The following is a 21,644-nucleotide window of genomic DNA, read 5'->3' as shown; positions in this document are numbered from 1 at the left end:
AACCGTGTTTCATTTCATTTTCCAAATAAAGTAATAAAACAAAAAATTCTTTAGTATGGACGCATGAAAATTACAAAATTAATCGGGAAATATTATAATTCCATTAAATGTGACCAACATAACGAATAACTTTTTTTAGACGCACGAATTATTTACGTAACTCTTGCTTCAGCGACGTTAGAAATGTTTTATTTGATTAAAACATGGTTTGGTGGAAAGGGTAAAAAAAGTCAGTTAATTTCAATTTCCATTTATTCCTTATCCCTACACAAACGGCTCGATATTAATCTCGACACACGAGCAAGGATTAGTTAGCTCAAATTTATGCAAAACATTCGGGTGCAAAACCCCGATTTTCCCAATTTCGCTCCCGTCACAAATCACCTTGGCACACCTGCCTGGAAAAAAAGCCGAATCTGAAACTAACAATAAGCCGAATTTCTCGCTTCTTGTCCGCTTCACCTTCACACGCTTGCAGATAATACCCTTTGGGGGTCTTATTCGGGTTCCAGGGCACCTCCAACAGCATCATAATCTTGTCTAAAAGGCCGTGGACCACTTCAAAACCGGCGTTTTTGTTGCAATTCACTGCACAAATCCGGCGCTCGTTTCTCGCCCCGACTTCTGCAAACCCAACTGTGTAAAACAATCAAAACAAAACCCAATCAACCTGTGGATGGGTCCTTGATGACGACGTCCGAGACTTCGAAAATTTTAAGCGGCAGCGGCATTTTTTTATTGGCTGCGATTGTTTTCAAAATCCCGGGAATTAAAGTAGTGCGGCACACTTGAAATTCGAGAGTTTTCGGATTTGAAATGTGCACAGCCGGGACTTCGTCCACTGATTTTAGGCCAAGTTTGGTTGAAATGTCGTCTCGGGAACACTTGAAATTATTTCAATTGGTAAAATGACCATTTACCATTTTTTAATTACCAGAGAAAAGGTCAAAGCTTCGGTGAAACCAGCTTGGGCGATCGGTGCTCGCAAAAGATCCGACAGTTTGTTAATGGGGTTTTGGGAGCCGATTGTGTTTGTTTTGGGTAAAGTGCGAACGATTTTATTATAACCGAAAGCTATAGCCACGTCCTCGTAGATGTCGCAAGGGTGGATAATGTCATGTCTTGTGGGTGGGATTGTTACTTTTATACTGCTTCCGTCAGAAGTCAGTTCCGACTTCAAACACATTTTATTTAAAAGCTTTGTAATACTTTCCGGTGACTCACTAAAATTTGGGAAATAATTTATTTCGTGTATATTTATTTAATTTTTTATTGTCCACTATTTACCTGATGCCTATCACAGCATTGGCTTTATCGGCTGAGATCACTTCGTTACGATACGTTAAGTCGGGGTAAGTTATGGATTCACCATCAGCCGTAATCACCTCACAAGCTTCCACAGTAAAAGGTTCTTTGCAATACTGGCTGAACATACAAACCAAAGTATCGACAACAATGCGGGCCTTCAAATAACACATAACGATTATTTTACTATTTTACCTATTTTTGGTTTTATTTGCAATTTTCTCGAAAAGTATTAGTCGGAAAATAAAGATCTTTTTTGAAAAAAATAGATAATTTAAAGAGCTTTCCAACGATAGTACACTTCATGGGGTTATCTTTAATAGTTCCGGAGCTATTGCTCGAGAAATGTTCCGGGTACCCAAAACCGACAAAAACTGCGACGAAAACTGAAAAAATCAAACATCAATAAATCGAACATTTGGACTTTTTGTGGACTTTTAACAACTTTAGTGGGTTGTTAAGACATGTAGAAGCCCATAAAAATTTACAGGAGTTAGTTTAAAAAAATGTTTTTTTCACCTCCTTGAAGGTAAGCAAGTGTATTATAACTCAGAAAATTTGAGCAAAAAAAATGAAAATTTTAAATCTCATGAAAAGTTCGTATAATACAGAAAATGAGCCGCTGAATTCAATGGAACAAACCGCATTGCTCTACGACTTTTAGTTTTCGAGTTATGAATTTTTTTGTTGGATAAAATTTTCCACTATGACAAATGGCTACCCTAAATTTAGGCAAAAAATTTTAAATTTTTAATTCTTGTGAAAAATTGATATAATATGTAAAATGAGCCGTAGAATTCAATAGAACAAACCGCAGTGCTCTACGACGTTTAGTTTTTTTTTTTATGAATTTTTTTAGCGAAAAACTTTGATCGCCTCTGTAGCCGGAACCGTTGCCCGGAGCGGCTCCGGGTTTGGTCGAAAAAATAGCTAAAATTAAGCGCTATCAGATGATTTTTTGTTCGTTGCTCTAAGTCTTACAGTTTCCGAGAAAAACGCAAAAAAAGGTTTCCATTTTCACTTTTTTTCAATTTTCAATCGCTAATTACGGCGAAACTATTAGAGTTATCGAGAAACGGAAAAATGGAGGACAACCGGAATAAAAAACTCTACAAAATGGCATAGGACTCAAGGCGATATCTCGCAAAAAAATTTTCAATTTTCAAACGCCGATTACGGCCAAACTAAGAGAGCTAGGAGAAAACGCTTTTTTAGATCGGAAAGAGCACATCAAAATCTATAAGATAGAATCGGTTTTACTTGATTTTGAGACACTTTAAAAATTGACCGATTTTAAGGGGGGGGGGTGTTAACTTTTTTTTAATTTTTTTTATTTTCTCATTTACGGCTAAACTATTCTAAAAAGTGAAACTGTTTTGATCCACACCTATGCAAAATGATCCGGGGAATCGATTGGCATCGAGAAAATTGCCAAATTCCCAATAGTTTTTTAGTTATGAATTTTTTAAAATTTTACCAATTTTTGCATTTAGCAGCAATTTGCTCGAAAACTATTAGTCGGAGAACAATAATCTTTTTTGAAAAAAATAGATAATTTAAGGAGCTTTCCAACGATAGTACACTTCATGGGGTTATCTCTAATAGTTCCGGAGCTATTGCTCGAGAAATGTTCCGGGTACCCAAAACCGACAAAAACTACGACGAAAATTGAAAAAATCAAACATCAAAAAATCGAACATTTGGACCTTTTGTGGACTTTTAACAACTTTAGTGGGTTGTTAAGACATGTAGAAGTCCATAAAAATTTGCAGGAGTTAGTTTAAAAAAAAATTTTTTTTCACCTTCTTGAAGGTAAGCAAGTGTATTACTCAGGAAATTTGAGCAAAAAAAATGAAAATTTTAAATCTCATGAAAAGTTCGTATAATACAGAAAACGAGCCGCTGAATTCAATGGAACAAACCGCATTGCTCTACGACTTTTAGTTTTCGAGTTATGAATTTTTTTGTTGGATAAAATTTTCCACTATGACAAATGGCTACCCTAAATTTAGGCAAAAAATTTTAAATTTTTAATTCTTGGGAAAAGTTGATATAATATGTAAAATGAGCCGTAGAATTCAATGGAACAAACCGCAGTGCTCTACGACGTTTAGTTTTTTTTTTATGAATTTTTTTAGCGAAAAACTTTGATCGCCTCTGTAGCCGGAACCGTTGCCCGGAGCGGCTCCGGGGTTGGTCGAAAAAATAGATAAAATTAAGCGCTATCAGATGATTTTTTGTTCGTTGCTCTAAGTCTTACAGTTTCCGAGAAAAACGCAAAAAAAGGTTTCCATTTTCACTTTTTTTCAATTTTCAATCGCTAATTACGGCGAAACTATTAGAGTTATCGAGAAACGGAAAAATGGAGGACAACCGGAATAAAAAACTCTACAAAATGGCATAGGACTCAAGGCGATATCCCGCAAAAAATTTTTCAATTTTCAAACGCCGATTACGGCCAAACTAAGAGAGCTAGGAGAAAACGCTTTTTTAGATCGGAAAGAGCACATCAAAATCTATAAGATAGAATCGGTTTTATTTGATTTTGAGACACTTTAAAAATTGACCGATTTTAAGGGGGGGGTGTTAACTTTTTTTTAATTTTTTTTATTTTCTCATTTACGGCTAAACTATTCTAAAAAGTGGAACTGTTTTGATCCATACCTATGCAAAATGATCCGGGGAATCGATTGGCATCGAAAAAATTGCCAAATTCCCAATAGTTTTTTAGTTATGAATTTTTTAAAATTTTACCAATTTTTGCATTTAGCAGCAATTTGCTCGAAAACTATTAGTCGGAGAACAATAATCTTTTTTGAAAAAAATAGATAATTTAAAGAGCTTTCCAACGATAGTACACTTCATGGGGTTATCTCTAATAGTTCCGGAGCTATTGCTCGAGAAATGTTCCGGGTACCCAAAACCGACAAAAACTACGACGAAAATTGAAAAAATCAAACATCAAAAAATCGAACATTTGGACCTTTTGTGGACTTTTAACAACTTTAGTGGGTTGTTAAGACATGTAGAAGTCCATAAAAATTTGCAGGAGTTAGTTTAAAAAAATTTTTTTTTTCACCTTCTTGAAGGTACTAAGTGTAAGCTTTTTTTATTTTTTTTTATTTTCTCATTTACGGCTAAACTGTTCTAAAAAGTGGGACTGTTTTGATCCATACCTATGCAAAATGATCCGGGGAATCGATTGGCATCGAGAAAATTGCCAAATTCCCAATAGTTTTTTAGTTATAAATTTTTTAAAATTTTACCAATTTTTGCATTTAGCAGCAATTTGCTCGAAAACTATTAGTCGGAGAACAATAATCTTTTTTGAAAAAAATAGATAATTTAAAGAGCTTTCCAACGATAGTACACTTCATGGGGTTATCTCTAATAGTTCCGGAGCTATTGCTCGAGAAATGTTCCGGGTACCCAAAACCGACAAAAACTACGACGAAAATTGAAAAAATCAAACATCAAAAAATCGAACATTTGGACCTTTTGTGGACTTTTAACAACTTTAGTGGGTTGTTAAGACATGTAGAAGTCCATAAAAAATTGCAGGAGTTAGTTTAAAAAAAATTTTTTTTTCACCTTCTTGAAGGTAAGCAAGTGTATTAACTCAGGAAATTTGAGCAAAAAAAATGAAAATTTTAAATCTCATGAAAAGTTCGTATAATACAGAAAATGAGCCGCTGAATTCAATGGAACAAACCGCATTGCTCTACGACTTTTAGTTTTCGAGTTATGAATTTTTCTGTTGGATAAAATTTTCCACTATGACAAATGGCTACCCTAAATTTAGGCAAAAAATTTTAAAATTTTAATTCTTGTGAAAAATTGATATAATATGTAAAATGAGCCGTAGAATTCAATGGAACAAACCGCAGTGCTCTACGACGTTTAGTTTTTTTTTTATGAATTTTTTTAGCGAAAAACTTTGATCGCCTCTGTAGCCGGAACCGTTGCCCGGAGCGGCTCCGGGTTTGGTCGAAAAAATAGCTAAAATTAAGCGCTATCAGATGATTTTTTGTTCGTTGCTCTAAGTCTTACAGTTTCCGAGAAAAACGCAAAAAAAGGTTTCCATTTTCACTTTTTTTCAATTTTCAATCGCTAATTACGGCGAAACTATTAGAGTTATCGAGAAACGGAAAAATGGAGGACAACCGGAATAAAAAACTCTACAAAATGGCATAGGACTCAAGGCGATATCCCGCAAAAAATTTTTCAATTTTCAAACGCCGATTACGGCCAAACTAAGAGAGCTAGGAGAAAACGCTTTTTTAGATCGGAAAGAGCACATCAAAATCTATAAGATAGAATCGGTTTTATTTGATTTTGAGACACTTTAAAAATTGACCGATTTTAAGGGGGGGGTGTTAACTTTTTTTTAATTTTTTTTATTTTCTCATTTACGGCTAAACTATTCTAAAAAGTGGAACTGTTTTGATCCATACCTATGCAAAATGATCCGGGGAATCGATTGGCATCGAAAAAATTGCCAAATTCCCAATAGTTTTTTAGTTATGAATTTTTTAAAATTTTACCAATTTTTGCATTTAGCAGCAATTTGCTCGAAAACTATTAGTCGGAGAACAATAATCTTTTTTGAAAAAAATAGATAATTTAAAGAGCTTTCCAACGATAGTACACTTCATGGGGTTATCTCTAATAGTTCCGGAGCTATTGCTCGAGAAATGTTCCGGGTACCCAAAACCGACAAAAACTACGACGAAAATTGAAAAAATCAAACATCAAAAAATCGAACATTTGGACCTTTTGTGGACTTTTAACAACTTTAGTGGGTTGTTAAGACATGTAGAAGTCCATAAAAATTTGCAGGAGTTAGTTTAAAAAAAATTTTTTTTTCACCTTCTTGAAGGTACTAAGTGTAAGCTTTTTTTATTTTTTTTATTTTCTCATTTACGGCTAAACTGTTCTAAAAAGTGGGACTGTTTTGATCCATACCTATGCAAAATGATCCGGGGAATCGATTGGCATCGAGAAAATTGCCAAATTCCCAATAGTTTTTTAGTTATGAATTTTTTAAAATTTTACCAATTTTTGCATTTAGCAGCAATTTGCTCGAAAACTATTAGTCGGAGAACAATAATCTTTTTTGAAAAAAATAGATAATTTAAAGAGCTTTCCAACGATAGTACACTTCATGGGGTTATCTCTAATAGTTCCGGAGCTATTGCTCGAGAAATGTTCCGGGTACCCAAAACCGACAAAAACTACGACGAAAATTGAAAAAATCAAACATCAAAAAATCGAACATTTGGACCTTTTGTGGACTTTTAACAACTTTAGTGGGTTGTTAAGACATGTAGAAGTCCATAAAAATTTGCAGGAGTTAGTTTAAAAAAATTTTTTTTTTCACCTTCTTGAAGGTACTAAGTGTAAGCTTTTTTTATTTTTTTTTATTTTCTCATTTACGGCTAAACTGTTCTAAAAAGTGGGACTGTTTTGATCCATACCTATGCAAAATGATCCGGGGAATCGATTGGCATCGAGAAAATTGCCAAATTCCCAATAGTTTTTTAGTTATAAATTTTTTAAAATTTTACCAATTTTTGCATTTAGCAGCAATTTGCTCGAAAACTATTAGTCGGAGAACAATAATCTTTTTTGAAAAAAATAGATAATTTAAAGAGCTTTCCAACGATAGTACACTTCATGGGGTTATCTCTAATAGTTCCGGAGCTATTGCTCGAGAAATGTTCCGGGTACCCAAAACCGACAAAAACTACGACGAAAATTGAAAAAATCAAACATCAAAAAATCGAACATTTGGACCTTTTGTGGACTTTTAACAACTTTAGTGGGTTGTTAAGACATGTAGAAGTCCATAAAAAATTGCAGGAGTTAGTTTAAAAAAAATTTTTTTTCACCTTCTTGAAGGTAAGCAAGTGTATTAACTCAGGAAATTTGAGCAAAAAAAATGAAAATTTTAAATCTCATGAAAAGTTCGTATAATACAGAAAATGAGCCGCTGAATTCAATGGAACAAACCGCATTGCTCTACGACTTTTAGTTTTCGAGTTATGAATTTTTCTGTTGGATAAAATTTTCCACTATGACAAATGGCTACCCTAAATTTAGGCAAAAAATTTTAAAATTTTAATTCTTGTGAAAAATTGATATAATATGTAAAATGAGCCGTAGAATTCAATGGAACAAACCGCAGTGCTCTACGACGTTTAGTTTTTTTTTTATGAATTTTTTTAGCGAAAAACTTTGATCGCCTCTGTAGCCGGAACCGTTGCCCGGAGCGGCTCCGGGTTTGGTCGAAAAAATAGCTAAAATTAAGCGCTATCAGATGATTTTTTGTTCGTTGCTCTAAGTCTTACAGTTTCCGAGAAAAACGCAAAAAAAGGTTTCCATTTTCACTTTTTTTCAATTTTCAATCGCTAATTACGGCGAAACTATTAGAGTTATCGAGAAACGGAAAAATGGAGGAAAACCGGAATAAAAAACTCTACAAAATGGCATAGGACTCAAGGCGATATCTCGCAAAAAAATTTTCAATTTTCAAACGCCGATTACGGCCAAACTAAGAGAGCTAGGAGAAAACGCTTTTTTAGATCGGAAAGAGCACATCAAAATCTATAAGATAGAATCGGTTTTATTTGATTTTGAGACACTTTAAAAATTGACCGATTTTAAGGGGGGGGTGTTAACTTTTTTTTAATTTTTTTTATTTTCTCATTTACGGCTAAACTATTCTAAAAAGTGGAACTGTTTTGATCCATACCTATGCAAAATGATCCGGGGAATCGATTGGCATCGAAAAAATTGCCAAATTCCCAATAGTTTTTTAGTTATGAATTTTTTAAAATTTTACCAATTTTTGCATTTAGCAGCAATTTGCTCGAAAACTATTAGTCGGAGAACAATAATCTTTTTTGAAAAAAATAGATAATTTAAAGAGCTTTCCAACGATAGTACACTTCATGGGGTTATCTCTAATAGTTCCGGAGCTATTGCTCGAGAAATGTTCCGGGTACCCAAAACCGACAAAAACTACGACGAAAATTGAAAAAATCAAACATCAAAAAATCGAACATTTGGACCTTTTGTGGACTTTTAACAACTTTAGTGGGTTGTTAAGACATGTAGAAGTCCATAAAAATTTGCAGGAGTTAGTTTAAAAAAATTTTTTTTTTCACCTTCTTGAAGGTACTAAGTGTAAGCTTTTTTTATTTTTTTTTATTTTCTCATTTACGGCTAAACTGTTCTAAAAAGTGGGACTGTTTTGATCCATACCTATGCAAAATGATCCGGGGAATCGATTGGCATCGAGAAAATTGCCAAATTCCCAATAGTTTTTTAGTTATAAATTTTTTAAAATTTTACCAATTTTTGCATTTAGCAGCAATTTGCTCGAAAACTATTAGTCGGAGAACAATAATCTTTTTTGAAAAAAATAGATAATTTAAAGAGCTTTCCAACGATAGTACACTTCATGGGGTTATCTCTAATAGTTCCGGAGCTATTGCTCGAGAAATGTTCCGGGTACCCAAAACCGACAAAAACTACGACGAAAATTGAAAAAATCAAACATCAAAAAATCGAACATTTGGACCTTTTGTGGACTTTTAACAACTTTAGTGGGTTGTTAAGACATGTAGAAGTCCATAAAAAATTGCAGGAGTTAGTTTAAAAAAAATTTTTTTTTCACCTTCTTGAAGGTAAGCAAGTGTATTAACTCAGGAAATTTGAGCAAAAAAAATGAAAATTTTAAATCTCATGAAAAGTTCGTATAATACAGAAAATGAGCCGCTGAATTCAATGGAACAAACCGCATTGCTCTACGACTTTTAGTTTTCGAGTTATGAATTTTTCTGTTGGATAAAATTTTCCACTATGACAAATGGCTACCCTAAATTTAGGCAAAAAATTTTAAAATTTTAATTCTTGTGAAAAATTGATATAATATGTAAAATGAGCCGTAGAATTCAATGGAACAAACCGCAGTGCTCTACGACGTTTAGTTTTTTTTTTATGAATTTTTTTAGCGAAAAACTTTGATCGCCTCTGTAGCCGGAACCGTTGCCCGGAGCGGCTCCGGGTTTGGTCGAAAAAATAGCTAAAATTAAGCGCTATCAGATGATTTTTTGTTCGTTGCTCTAAGTCTTACAGTTTCCGAGAAAAACGCAAAAAAAGGTTTCCATTTTCACTTTTTTTCAATTTTCAATCGCTAATTACGGCGAAACTATTAGAGTTATCGAGAAACGGAAAAATGGAGGACAACCGGAATAAAAAACTCTACAAAATGGCATAGGACTCAAGGCGATATCCCGCAAAAAATTTTTCAATTTTCAAACGCCGATTACGGCCAAACTAAGAGAGCTAGGAGAAAACGCTTTTTTAGATCGGAAAGAGCACATCAAAATCTATAAGATAGAATCGGTTTTATTTGATTTTGAGACACTTTAAAAATTGACCGATTTTAAGGGGGGGGTGTTAACTTTTTTTTAATTTTTTTTATTTTCTCATTTACGGCTAAACTATTCTAAAAAGTGGAACTGTTTTGATCCATACCTATGCAAAATGATCCGGGGAATCGATTGGCATCGAAAAAATTGCCAAATTCCCAATAGTTTTTTAGTTATGAATTTTTTAAAATTTTACCAATTTTTGCATTTAGCAGCAATTTGCTCGAAAACTATTAGTCGGAGAACAATAATCTTTTTTGAAAAAAATAGATAATTTAAAGAGCTTTCCAACGATAGTACACTTCATGGGGTTATCTCTAATAGTTCCGGAGCTATTGCTCGAGAAATGTTCCGGGTACCCAAAACCGACAAAAACTACGACGAAAATTGAAAAAATCAAACATCAAAAAATCGAACATTTGGACCTTTTGTGGACTTTTAACAACTTTAGTGGGTTGTTAAGACATGTAGAAGTCCATAAAAATTTGCAGGAGTTAGTTTAAAAAAAATTTTTTTTTCACCTTCTTGAAGGTACTAAGTGTAAGCTTTTTTTATTTTTTTTTATTTTCTCATTTACGGCTAAACTGTTCTAAAAAGTGGGACTGTTTTGATCCATACCTATGCAAAATGATCCGGGGAATCGATTGGCATCGAGAAAATTGCCAAATTCCCAATAGTTTTTTAGTTATAAATTTTTTAAAATTTTACCAATTTTTGCATTTAGCAGCAATTTGCTCGAAAACTATTAGTCGGAGAACAATAATCTTTTTTGAAAAAAATAGATAATTTAAAGAGCTTTCCAACGATAGTACACTTCATGGGGTTATCTCTAATAGTTCCGGAGCTATTGCTCGAGAAATGTTCCGGGTACCCAAAACCGACAAAAACTACGACGAAAATTGAAAAAATCAAACATCAAAAAATCGAACATTTGGACCTTTTGTGGACTTTTAACAACTTTAGTGGGTTGTTAAGACATGTAGAAGTCCATAAAAATTTGCAGGAGTTAGTTTAAAAAAATTTTTTTTTTCACCTTCTTGAAGGTACTAAGTGTAAGCTTTTTTTATTTTTTTTTATTTTCTCATTTACGGCTAAACTGTTCTAAAAAGTGGGACTGTTTTGATCCATACCTATGCAAAATGATCCGGGGAATCGATTGGCATCGAGAAAATTGCCAAATTCCCAATAGTTTTTTAGTTATAAATTTTTTAAAATTTTACCAATTTTTGCATTTAGCAGCAATTTGCTCGAAAACTATTAGTCGGAGAACAATAATCTTTTTTGAAAAAAATAGATAATTTAAAGAGCTTTCCAACGATAGTACACTTCATGGGGTTATCTCTAATAGTTCCGGAGCTATTGCTCGAGAAATGTTCCGGGTACCCAAAACCGACAAAAACTACGACGAAAATTGAAAAAATCAAACATCAAAAAATCGAACATTTGGACCTTTTGTGGACTTTTAACAACTTTAGTGGGTTGTTAAGACATGTAGAAGTCCATAAAAAATTGCAGGAGTTAGTTTAAAAAAAATTTTTTTTCACCTTCTTGAAGGTAAGCAAGTGTATTAACTCAGGAAATTTGAGCAAAAAAAATGAAAATTTTAAATCTCATGAAAAGTTCGTATAATACAGAAAATGAGCCGCTGAATTCAATGGAACAAACCGCATTGCTCTACGACTTTTAGTTTTCGAGTTATGAATTTTTCTGTTGGATAAAATTTTCCACTATGACAAATGGCTACCCTAAATTTAGGCAAAAAATTTTAAAATTTTAATTCTTGTGAAAAATTGATATAATATGTAAAATGAGCCGTAGAATTCAATGGAACAAACCGCAGTGCTCTACGACGTTTAGTTTTTTTTTTATGAATTTTTTTAGCGAAAAACTTTGATCGCCTCTGTAGCCGGAACCGTTGCCCGGAGCGGCTCCGGGTTTGGTCGAAAAAATAGCTAAAATTAAGCGCTATCAGATGATTTTTTGTTCGTTGCTCTAAGTCTTACAGTTTCCGAGAAAAACGCAAAAAAAGGTTTCCATTTTCACTTTTTTTCAATTTTCAATCGCTAATTACGGCGAAACTATTAGAGTTATCGAGAAACGGAAAAATGGAGGACAACCGGAATAAAAAACTCTACAAAATGGCATAGGACTCAAGGCGATATCCCGCAAAAAATTTTTCAATTTTCAAACGCCGATTACGGCCAAACTAAGAGAGCTAGGAGAAAACGCTTTTTTAGATCGGAAAGAGCACATCAAAATCTATAAGATAGAATCGGTTTTATTTGATTTTGAGACACTTTAAAAATTGACCGATTTTAAGGGGGGGGTGTTAACTTTTTTTTAATTTTTTTTATTTTCTCATTTACGGCTAAACTATTCTAAAAAGTGGAACTGTTTTGATCCATACCTATGCAAAATGATCCGGGGAATCGATTGGCATCGAAAAAATTGCCAAATTCCCAATAGTTTTTTAGTTATGAATTTTTTAAAATTTTACCAATTTTTGCATTTAGCAGCAATTTGCTCGAAAACTATTAGTCGGAGAACAATAATCTTTTTTGAAAAAAATAGATAATTTAAAGAGCTTTCCAACGATAGTACACTTCATGGGGTTATCTCTAATAGTTCCGGAGCTATTGCTCGAGAAATGTTCCGGGTACCCAAAACCGACAAAAACTACGACGAAAATTGAAAAAATCAAACATCAAAAAATCGAACATTTGGACCTTTTGTGGACTTTTAACAACTTTAGTGGGTTGTTAAGACATGTAGAAGTCCATAAAAATTTGCAGGAGTTAGTTTAAAAAAAATTTTTTTTTCACCTTCTTGAAGGTACTAAGTGTAAGCTTTTTTTATTTTTTTTTATTTTCTCATTTACGGCTAAACTGTTCTAAAAAGTGGGACTGTTTTGATCCATACCTATGCAAAATGATCCGGGGAATCGATTGGCATCGAGAAAATTGCCAAATTCCCAATAGTTTTTTAGTTATGAATTTTTTAAAATTTTACCAATTTTTGCATTTAGCAGCAATTTGCTCGAAAACTATTAGTCGGAAAACAAAGATCTTTTTCGAAAAAAATAGATAATTTAAAGAGCTTTCCAACGATAGTACACTTCATGGGGTTATCTCTAATAGTTCCGGAGCTATTGCTCGAGAAATGTTCCGGGTACCCAAAACCGACAAAAACTACGACGAAAATTGAAAAAATCAAACATCAAAAAATCGAACATTTGGACCTTTTGTGGACTTTTAACAACTTTAGTGGGTTGTTAAGACATGTAGAAGTCCATAAAAATTTGCAGGAGTTAGTTTAAAAAAAATTATTTTTCACCTTCTTGAAGGTAAGCAAGTGTTTTACTCAGGAAATTTGAGCAAAAAAAATGAAAATTTTAAATCTCATGAAAAGTTCGTATAATACAGAAAATGAGCCGCTGAATTCAATGGAACAAACCGCATTGCTCTACGACTTTTAGTTTTCGAGTTATGAATTTTTTTGTTGGATAAAATTTTCCACTATGACAAATGGCTACCCTAAATTTAGGCAAAAAATTTTAAATTTTTAATTCTTGTGAAAAATTGATATAATATGTAAAATGAGCCGTAGAATTCAATGGAACAAACCGCAGTGCTCTACGACGTTTAGTTTTTTTTTTATGAATTTTTTTAGCGAAAAACTTTGATCGCCTCTGTAGCCGGAACCGTTGCCCGGAGCGGCTCCGGGTTTGGTCAAAAAAATAGCTAAAATTAAGCGCTATCAGATGATTTTTTGTTCGTTGCTCTAAGTCTTACAGTTTCCGAGAAAAACGCAAAAAAAGGTTTCCATTTTCACTTTTTTTCAATTTTCAATCGCTAATTACGGCGAAACTATTAGAGTTATCGAGAAACGGAAAAATGGAGGACAACCGGAATAAAAAACTCTACAAAATGGCATAGGACTCAAGGCGATATCTCGCAAAAAATTTTTCAATTTTCAAACGCCGATTACGGCCAAACTAAGAGAGCTAGGAGAAAACGCTTTTTTAGATCGGAAAGAGCACATCAAAATCTATAAGATAGAATCGGTTTTATTTGATTTTGAGACACTTTAAAAATTGACCGATTTTAAGGGGGGGGTGTTAACTTTTTTTTAATTTTTTTTATTTTCTCATTTACGGCTAAACTATTCTAAAAAGTGAAACTGTTTTGATCCACACCTATGCAAAATGATCCGGGGAATCGATTGGCATCGAGAAAATTGCCAAATTCCCAATAGTTTTTTAGTTATAAATTTTTTAAAATTTTACCAATTTTTGCATTTAGCAGCAATTTGCTCGAAAACTATTAGTCGGAGAACAATAATCTTTTTTGAAAAAAATAGATAATTTAAAGAGCTTTCCAACGATAGTACACTTCATGGGGTTATCTCTAATAGTTCCGGAGCTATTGCTCGAGAAATGTTCCGGGTTCCCAAAACCGACAAAAACTGCGACGAAAATTGAAAAAATCAAACATCAAAAAATCGAACATTTGGACCTTTTGTGGACTTTTAACAACTTTAGTGGGTTGTTAAGACATGTAGAAGTCCATAAAAATTTACTGGAGTGAGTTTAAAAAAATTTTTTTTCACCTCTTTGAAAGTACTAAGTGTAAGCTTTTTTTATTTTTTTTTATTTTCTCATTTACGGCTAAACTGTTCTAAAAAGTGGGACTGTTTTAATCCATACCTATGCAAAATGATCCGGGGAATCGATTGGCATCGAGAAAATTGCCAAATTCCCAATAGTTTTTTAGTTATGAATTTTTTAAAATTTTACCAATTTTTGCATTTAGCAGCAATTTGCTCGAAAACTATTAGTCGGAGAACAATAATCTTTTTTGAAAGAAATAGATAATTTAAAGAGCTTTCCAACGATAGTACACTTCATGGGGTTATCTCTAATAGTTCCGGAGCTATTGCTCGAGAAATGTTCCGGGTACCCAAAACCGACAAAAACTACGACGAAAATTGAAAAAATCAAACATCAAAAAATCGAACATTTGGACCTTTTGTGGACTTTTAACAACTTTAGTGGGTTGTTAAGACATGTAGAAGTCCATAAAAATTTGCAGGAGTTAGTTTAAAAAAAATTATTTTTCACCTTCTTGAAGGTAAGCAAGTGTATTACTCAGGAAATTTGAGCAAAAAAAATGAAAATTTTAAATCTCATGAAAAGTTCGTATAATACAGAAAATGAGCCGCTGAATTCAATGGAACAAACCGCATTGCTCTACGACTTTTAGTTTTCGAGTTATGAATTTTTTTGTTGGATAAAATTTTCCACTATGACAAATGGCTACCCTAAATTTAGGCAAAAAATTTTAAATTTTTAATTCTTGTGAAAAATTGATATAATATGTAAAATGAGCCGTAGAATTCAATGGAACAAACCGCAGTGCTCTACGACGTTTAGTTTTTTTTTTTATGAATTTTTTTAGCGAAAAACTTTGATCGCCTCTGTAGCCGGAACCGTTGCCCGGAGCGGCTCCGGGTTTGGTCAAAAAAATAGCTAAAATTAAGCGCTATCAGATGATTTTTTGTTCGTTGCTCTAAGTCTTACAGTTTCCGAGAAAAACGCAAAAAAAGGTTTCCATTTTCACTTTTTTTCAATTTTCAATCGCTAATTACGGCGAAACTATTAGAGTTATCGAGAAACGGAAAAATGGAGGACAACCGGAATAAAAAACTCTACAAAATGGCATAGGACTCAAGGCGATATCTCGCAAAAAATTTTTCAATTTTCAAACGCCGATTACGGCCAAACTAAGAGAGCTAGGAGAAAACGCTTTTTTAGATCGGAAAGAGCACATCAAAATCTATAAGATAGAATCGGTTTTATTTGATTTTGAGACACTTTAAAAATTGACCGATTTTAAGGGGGGGGTGTTAACTTTTTTTTAATTTTTTTTATTTTCTCATTTACGGCTAAACTATTCTAAAAAGTGAAACTGTTTTGATCCACACCTATGCAAAATGATCCGGGGAATCGATTGGCATCGAGAAAATTGCCAAATTCCCAATAGTTTTTTAGTTATAAATTTTTTAAAATTTTACCAATTTTTGCATTTAGCAGCAATTTGCTCGAAAACTATTAGTCGGAAAACAAAGATCTTTTTCGAAAAAAATAGATAATTTAAAGAGCTTTCCAACGATAGTACACTTCATGGGGTTATCTCTAATAGTTCCGGAGCTATTGCTCGAGAAATGTTCCGGGTACCCAAAACCGACAAAAACTACGACGAAAATTGAAAAAATCAAACATCAAAAAATCGAACATTTGGACCTTTTGTGGACTTTTAACAACTTTAGTGGGTTGTTAAGACATGTAGAAGTCCATAAAAATTTGCAGAAGTTAGTTTAAAAAAAATTTTTTTTTCACCTTCTTGAAGGTAAGCAAGTGTATTACTCAGGAAATTTGAGCAAAAAAAATGAAAATTTTAAATCTCATGAAAAGTTCGTATAAAACAGAAAATGAGCCGCTGAATTCAATGGAACAAACCGCATTGCTCTACGACTTTTAGTTTTCGAGTTATGAATTTTTTTGTTGGATAAAATTTTCCACTATGACAAATGGCTACCCTAAATTTAGGCAAAAAATTTTAAATTTTTAATTCTTGTGAAAAATTGATATAATATGTAAAATGAGCCGTAGAATTCAATGGAACAAACCGCAGTGCTCTACGACGTTTAGTTTTTTTTTTATGAATTTTTTTAGCGAAAAACTTTGATCGCCTCTGTAGCCGGAACCGTTGCCCGGAGCGGCTCCGGGTTTGGTCGAAAAAATAGCTAAAATTAAGCGCTATCAGATGATTTTTTGTTCGTTGCTCTAAGTCTTACAGTTTCCGAGAAAAACGCAAAAAAAGGTTTCCATTTTCACTTTTTTTCAATTTTCAATCGCTAATTACGGCGAAACTATTAGAGTTATCGAGAAACGGAAAAATGGAGGACAACCGGAATAAAAAACTCTACAAAATGGCATAGGACTCAAGGCGATATCTCGCAAAAAATTTTTCAATTTTCAAACGCCGATTACGGCCAAACTAAGAGAGCTAGGAGAAAACGCTTTTTTAGATCGGAAAGAGCACATCAAAATCTATAAGATAGAATCGGTTTTATTTGATTTTGAGACACTTTAAAAATTGACCGATTTTAAGGGGGGGGTGTTAACTTTTTTTTAATTTTTTTTATTTTCTCATTTACGGCTAAACTATTCTAAAAAGTGAAACTGTTTTGATCCACACCTATGCAAAATGATCCGGGGAATCGATTGGCATCGAGAAAATTGCCAAATTCCCAATAGTTTTTTAGTTATGAATTTTTTAAAATTTTACCAATTTTTGCATTTAGCAGCAATTTGCTCGAAAACTATTAGTCGGAGAACAATAATCTTTTTTGAAAAAAATAGATAATTTAAAGAGCTTTCCAACGATAGTACACTTCATGGAGTTATCTCAAATAGTTCCGGAGCTATTGCTCGAGAAATGTTCCGGGTACCCAAAACCGACAAAAACTACGACGAAAATTGAAAAAATCAAACATCAAAAAATCGAACATTTGGACTTTTTGTGGACTTTTAGCAACTGTAGTGGGTTGTTAAGACATGTAGAAGTCCATAAAAATTTGCAGGAGTTAGTTTAAAAAAAATTTTTTTTTTCACCTTCTTGAAGGTAAGCAAGTGTATTACTCAGAAAATTTTAGCAAAAAAAATGAAAATTTTAAATCTCATGAAAAGTTGGTATAACACAGAAAATGAGCCGCTGAATTCAATGGAACAAACCGCATTGCTCTACGACTTTTAGTTTTCGAGTTATGAATTTTTTTAATGAATAAAATTTTCCACTATGGCATGTTTCAATTGAAACGTTCAACTCACTTTAGTCAAATCAGTTGCCGTACATTCAATCAAAACATTTTTGGTGTTGAGTGTAATTTTGGAGTGATCCCCATTAATAATCGGCGGAAGGGATAAAATAACCCCATTACTGTCCAAAACGAGTGGATATACAGGGCTGTCTTTGATGATGTGCAAGTATTGTTTTAGCTGCGCGTGCGCCTGAAATATCACGTGACTGTTGGGAATCCCCCAAACTCGGTCAAAATCTTACTGAATAGAGCTCCATAACGCCGTTGCCGTCACACTCTTTGGTTTGATTAAGTGGTACAAACTTAAACTCAGAAGGTGGTTTAGCGTCATAGGTGAAGGGCCCCTGAACTGTATCTAAATCGTGCGTCCCGATTGAGACAAGCGTGCGTTTGCGGCAAATATTCTGATGCAACTTATCTTGCAAATCAATGAAACTGTTGTAAGAATCTTGAGTGAAGTATAAATTACGCAAAACGGCGCCTACGATATAAGGCCTGATTTTCGCCGTTTCGGGTGTGACGTGAATTTTTTGAATACTGTCTGATGACGGTTTGATACGTTTGTAAACCGGCGGCTGAATTCTACAAAAACATTACAGTGCCAAAGTCAAGGCAAAACTAATGACTCACTTCCCCTGAAATATTTTAATTCCTAATGAAATGCCTTCAAGACACAATAAATCGTATCTGTTTGCAGGAATGTCAATTCGATAAATGACTTCCTCGGAGGCTCCCGCCGCCTGGGCTGAATCCTCCCCTTGTTCCTTACTTATCATCTGTTTTTCAGTTGTCTTGAAATTTAGGGCATTATTGCATCATTTTATCGCTTGAAAGATTAATACTTACGACTTCGTCCAGTTCAAGACCGAACTCGAAGCATAAACGCTGGAATTCATCGTCGGCTGGAAATTGCAAATTGGGGCAATAAGGGGGCACAGTGATCAAACAACTTACTGAAAGTGCGCCCAAGGGCTTCGAATAGCAAATTGCGCTTGACACCCACAGTCGGCATTGTATTTTTTATTTACTATCACGTTTTTGTCTAAAAATGAACACGTTTAAAGTGTTTCACAACTGAAAAAACGATGACATGTGCGGGACCTGTCAATGTCAAAAGTTGAGGTTGGGTCAATTGTCAGCATCAGCGATCAGTTTTCGAGAAAAAACGCCAGTTTTTAAGATTATTTAACAATTAGTCTTCGTCAGAACTATAATCGGAACATAATAATGCAAATTTAATTAATTTTTTCCCACAATATTTTTTTTCGCCGGTTGTATTGGCACACCTGTCAATTGCGAGACGTAGCGTTTCTTATAACCTTAAAGTTACTTCGCCCAAACAAACAAAAAATGGGCTCAAAGAAGAAGAAGCGCGTTTCCAGCAGCTCCAGTTCATCAGATTCAAGCAGCGAAAGCTCCGATTCATCACCCGAACGGCGCCCGAAACGTAAAAGCAAGAAAACCGAATCGAAACCTGAGACTGAAGAATCGCCGAAGAAAACCAAAACGAAGGCAAACTCGCATAAAAAACACGAAACTCCGCCTGTGGCAAGTGACGAGGCGAATAAACAGGCAAAAAAGAGGGACAAAAAGCCAACAAATGAGGAAGAAACCGACAGGTATGATTGTTGGTGGTTTTAAGGGAAAATACTAGTTGTGTTTAAAGGAAACGCAAGCGGAGTCCTGTGCCTGAAAATCGGGACAGGCGGGAGAGGGACGATAAGAGGGTCCGGGACGATCGGGGGCGGCATGACGACAGGAGAAACCGCCCCAATGACCACCGTTCTCACGATAACAGGTTCAGAAACCGGCGTCCTGATTACAGAGACAGGGAACGGGATTACAGGAACCGACGGGACGATAACAAAAATTACCACAACCGGGAGCGAAACAGAGAGAACCATCCAAGGCGGCGTAGCAGAAGCGCCTCCTTTGACCACTCGAACGCCCGTTGGGGCCGCGAGTCGGACGACAAAAAATCCGACAAGAAGGAAAAAGACCAGAAGGAAAAGCAAAAACCGAATTTCGGTCTTTCGGGAAAACTTACCGAAGAAACTAACACTTATCGTGGCGTTGTTATAAAATATAGCGAGCCGCCTGAGGCTTGCAAGCCGAAACGTCGGTGGCGGTTGTACCCTTTTAAGGGCGAAAAGGCCCTTCAGACTTTATACATACATCGCGAAAGCGCCTACTTGATTGGGCGCGATCGCAAAGTTGTTGATCTCCCTGTAGATCACCCTTCGTGCTCAAAACAACACGCAGCTTTGCAGTATCGCCTAGTCCCTTTCACGCGTGAGGATGGCACCACTGGTTTGTGGGACAGCTGGTAGTGTGTTGGGTTTTTCATTGTTTTTTTCAGGGAAGAGAATAAGGCCGTATTTGATTGATTTGAACTCGGCTAATGGGACTTTTATCAATAATAAGAAGATAGAGCCGAGTAAATATGTGGAGTTGTTGGAGAAAGACGTGATCAAGTTTGGGTTCAGCTCAAGGGAGTACGTTTTATTGCATGAGAATAGTAAAGATGAGACACAGGATGACGATGTGAAGCAGGAAGAGCCGGCGGTTCAAGTCAAGAGTGAAGAGAATTGAATTTTGTGTATATATTTTAATTTAGCTTAGGTTTCTTTCAATAAAGTAATTTTTTCGATTAAAATTCCCGCTCTTACGATTTAGTTATTCTCTGGGCAGATGGCATCGCAGTGTGCGCGTTATTTTGACATTTGTGTATTTGAGGTTGTGTTCGAAATAAAAACTGTTCAATTGATTATTTCGTTTAATATTTAAACCCGTGAGTGTTTTTCCCCATCATTATGTCGTCTCAAATGAGCACGAAGGAAAAACTCCTTTACATCCTCGACGATATTGAGTTAATCTCCAAGTACGTCCCCCTTTCGGGTCATTTCGTATGGTTTTATTTGCGTTTTTTAGAGAAATAATCGAGAATTCAATCGCCCCCAAGCACCTCAAGCTTTCCGGCCCTGAATACGCTCAACTGACCGAGCTTTTGGTGGCCAAAAACACCGAACTGACTGAAACCCTTAAACTGGCCGCTGAACAGGCGCAAATCGACAAAAAAATGGACATCTTGAAGGCCGAAGTGGAGCGTCAGGACAACGACATTAACAACTTGCAAAAACAGCTCAAAGAGGCCGAGCAAATCCTGGCCACTGCGATTTATCAAGCCAACCAGAAACTCCAGTCCATTTCCCGCGCAAATAAACGGCCGGTCTCGTCCGAGGAACTTATCAAATTTGCGCACAGGATTAGCGCGTCTAATGCGATATGTGCCCCCTTGACGTGGCAACAGGGGGACCCGCGCCGGCCGTACCCCACCGATATTGAGATGCGGTTGGGGCTGCTGGGGCGGCTGATGAGCGATCCAATTAACGGGCATTTGTTGCAACAGCAGAACAGTTTGTCAGATTTACATAGACAGGGGCACCCGGGGGAAATACCCGCCGCGCAACAAAATCAATTTGCATGGCATCCCTCGGGGGAGATTCACATGAGTGTGGGGCAAGGGAGTGTCCCGATGGACACGCGGAACCATAAACAGGAGACCGAGGATGTGGAGGTCATGTCCACGGACTCCAGCAGCAGTTCCTCAAGCGATTCTCAGTAGTTTTGTGTTTTTTCCCTGGACTTGATTCATCATATTTATATAAAAAAATTAAGCGAGTTTGTGTGGAGAGTATACCATGAGGGGAAATAAAATGATAAATCAATAGATTGAGGCGGCTATTTGGGGAAAAAGTCTTGTCTGCTTATCTCATCAATCAACTCTTCGTGACAGTTTAGATAAGATCTTTGTTTGCGTCTGACGAATATTGTTTTCTTATGTTTGTTTATAATGGAAGGAAAATAAAACACATTTCATTGTAATACCAACGTCTATTATTTAATTATTCCCTACAAGCTGAAGTGATTCAAATTTATTGTTTGATGAAATGATAATCACAAAAATGAAGCAGTTTCTCATTTTCTGAAATTTCTAAACAACACTCACTTTCTATAAAA

The 21,644-nt window shown here is 35.1% G+C and overlaps 3 protein-coding genes across 3 annotated transcripts; 2 read left to right on the top strand and 1 right to left on the bottom strand.

The window, feature by feature from the left end:
- Positions 1-234: 234 nt before the first annotated feature.
- On the bottom strand, positions 235-18,772 carry beta-PheRS (Phenylalanyl-tRNA synthetase, beta-subunit). The gene is made up of 10 exons (XM_015985251.2): positions 18,579-18,772; positions 18,471-18,526; positions 18,255-18,415; positions 17,867-18,206; positions 17,635-17,814; positions 1,288-1,463; positions 935-1,223; positions 671-884; positions 463-624; positions 235-416 (listed from the first exon to the last, which is right to left on the bottom strand). Exons 1-10 carry the CDS (start codon positions 18,634-18,636, stop codon positions 265-267), a joined length of 1,788 nt encoding a protein of 595 aa, XP_015840737.1. The 5' UTR covers positions 18,637-18,772; the 3' UTR covers positions 235-264.
- An 8-nt stretch (positions 18,773-18,780) lies between these two features.
- On the top strand, positions 18,781-20,280 carry LOC661495 (uncharacterized). The gene is made up of 3 exons (XM_967650.4): positions 18,781-19,243; positions 19,291-19,934; positions 19,984-20,280. Exons 1-3 carry the CDS (start codon positions 18,975-18,977, stop codon positions 20,214-20,216), a joined length of 1,146 nt encoding a protein of 381 aa, XP_972743.1. The 5' UTR covers positions 18,781-18,974; the 3' UTR covers positions 20,217-20,280.
- A 35-nt stretch (positions 20,281-20,315) lies between these two features.
- Positions 20,316-21,511, top strand: MED4 (Mediator complex subunit 4). Its single transcript, XM_967688.5, has 2 exons — positions 20,316-20,505; positions 20,556-21,511. Exons 1-2 carry the CDS (start codon positions 20,438-20,440, stop codon positions 21,247-21,249), a joined length of 762 nt encoding a protein of 253 aa, XP_972781.1. The 5' UTR covers positions 20,316-20,437; the 3' UTR covers positions 21,250-21,511.
- The last annotated feature ends 133 nt before the right edge of the window (positions 21,512-21,644 follow it).

The sequence above is a fragment of the Tribolium castaneum genome, chromosome 4 (assembly GCF_031307605.1).
Source record: "Tribolium castaneum strain GA2 chromosome 4, icTriCast1.1, whole genome shotgun sequence".
NCBI lineage: Eukaryota > Metazoa > Arthropoda > Insecta > Coleoptera > Tenebrionidae > Tribolium > Tribolium castaneum.
The sequence above is the reverse complement of the archived record's forward strand: the minus strand, read 5'-3'. Positions and strand labels throughout refer to the sequence as shown.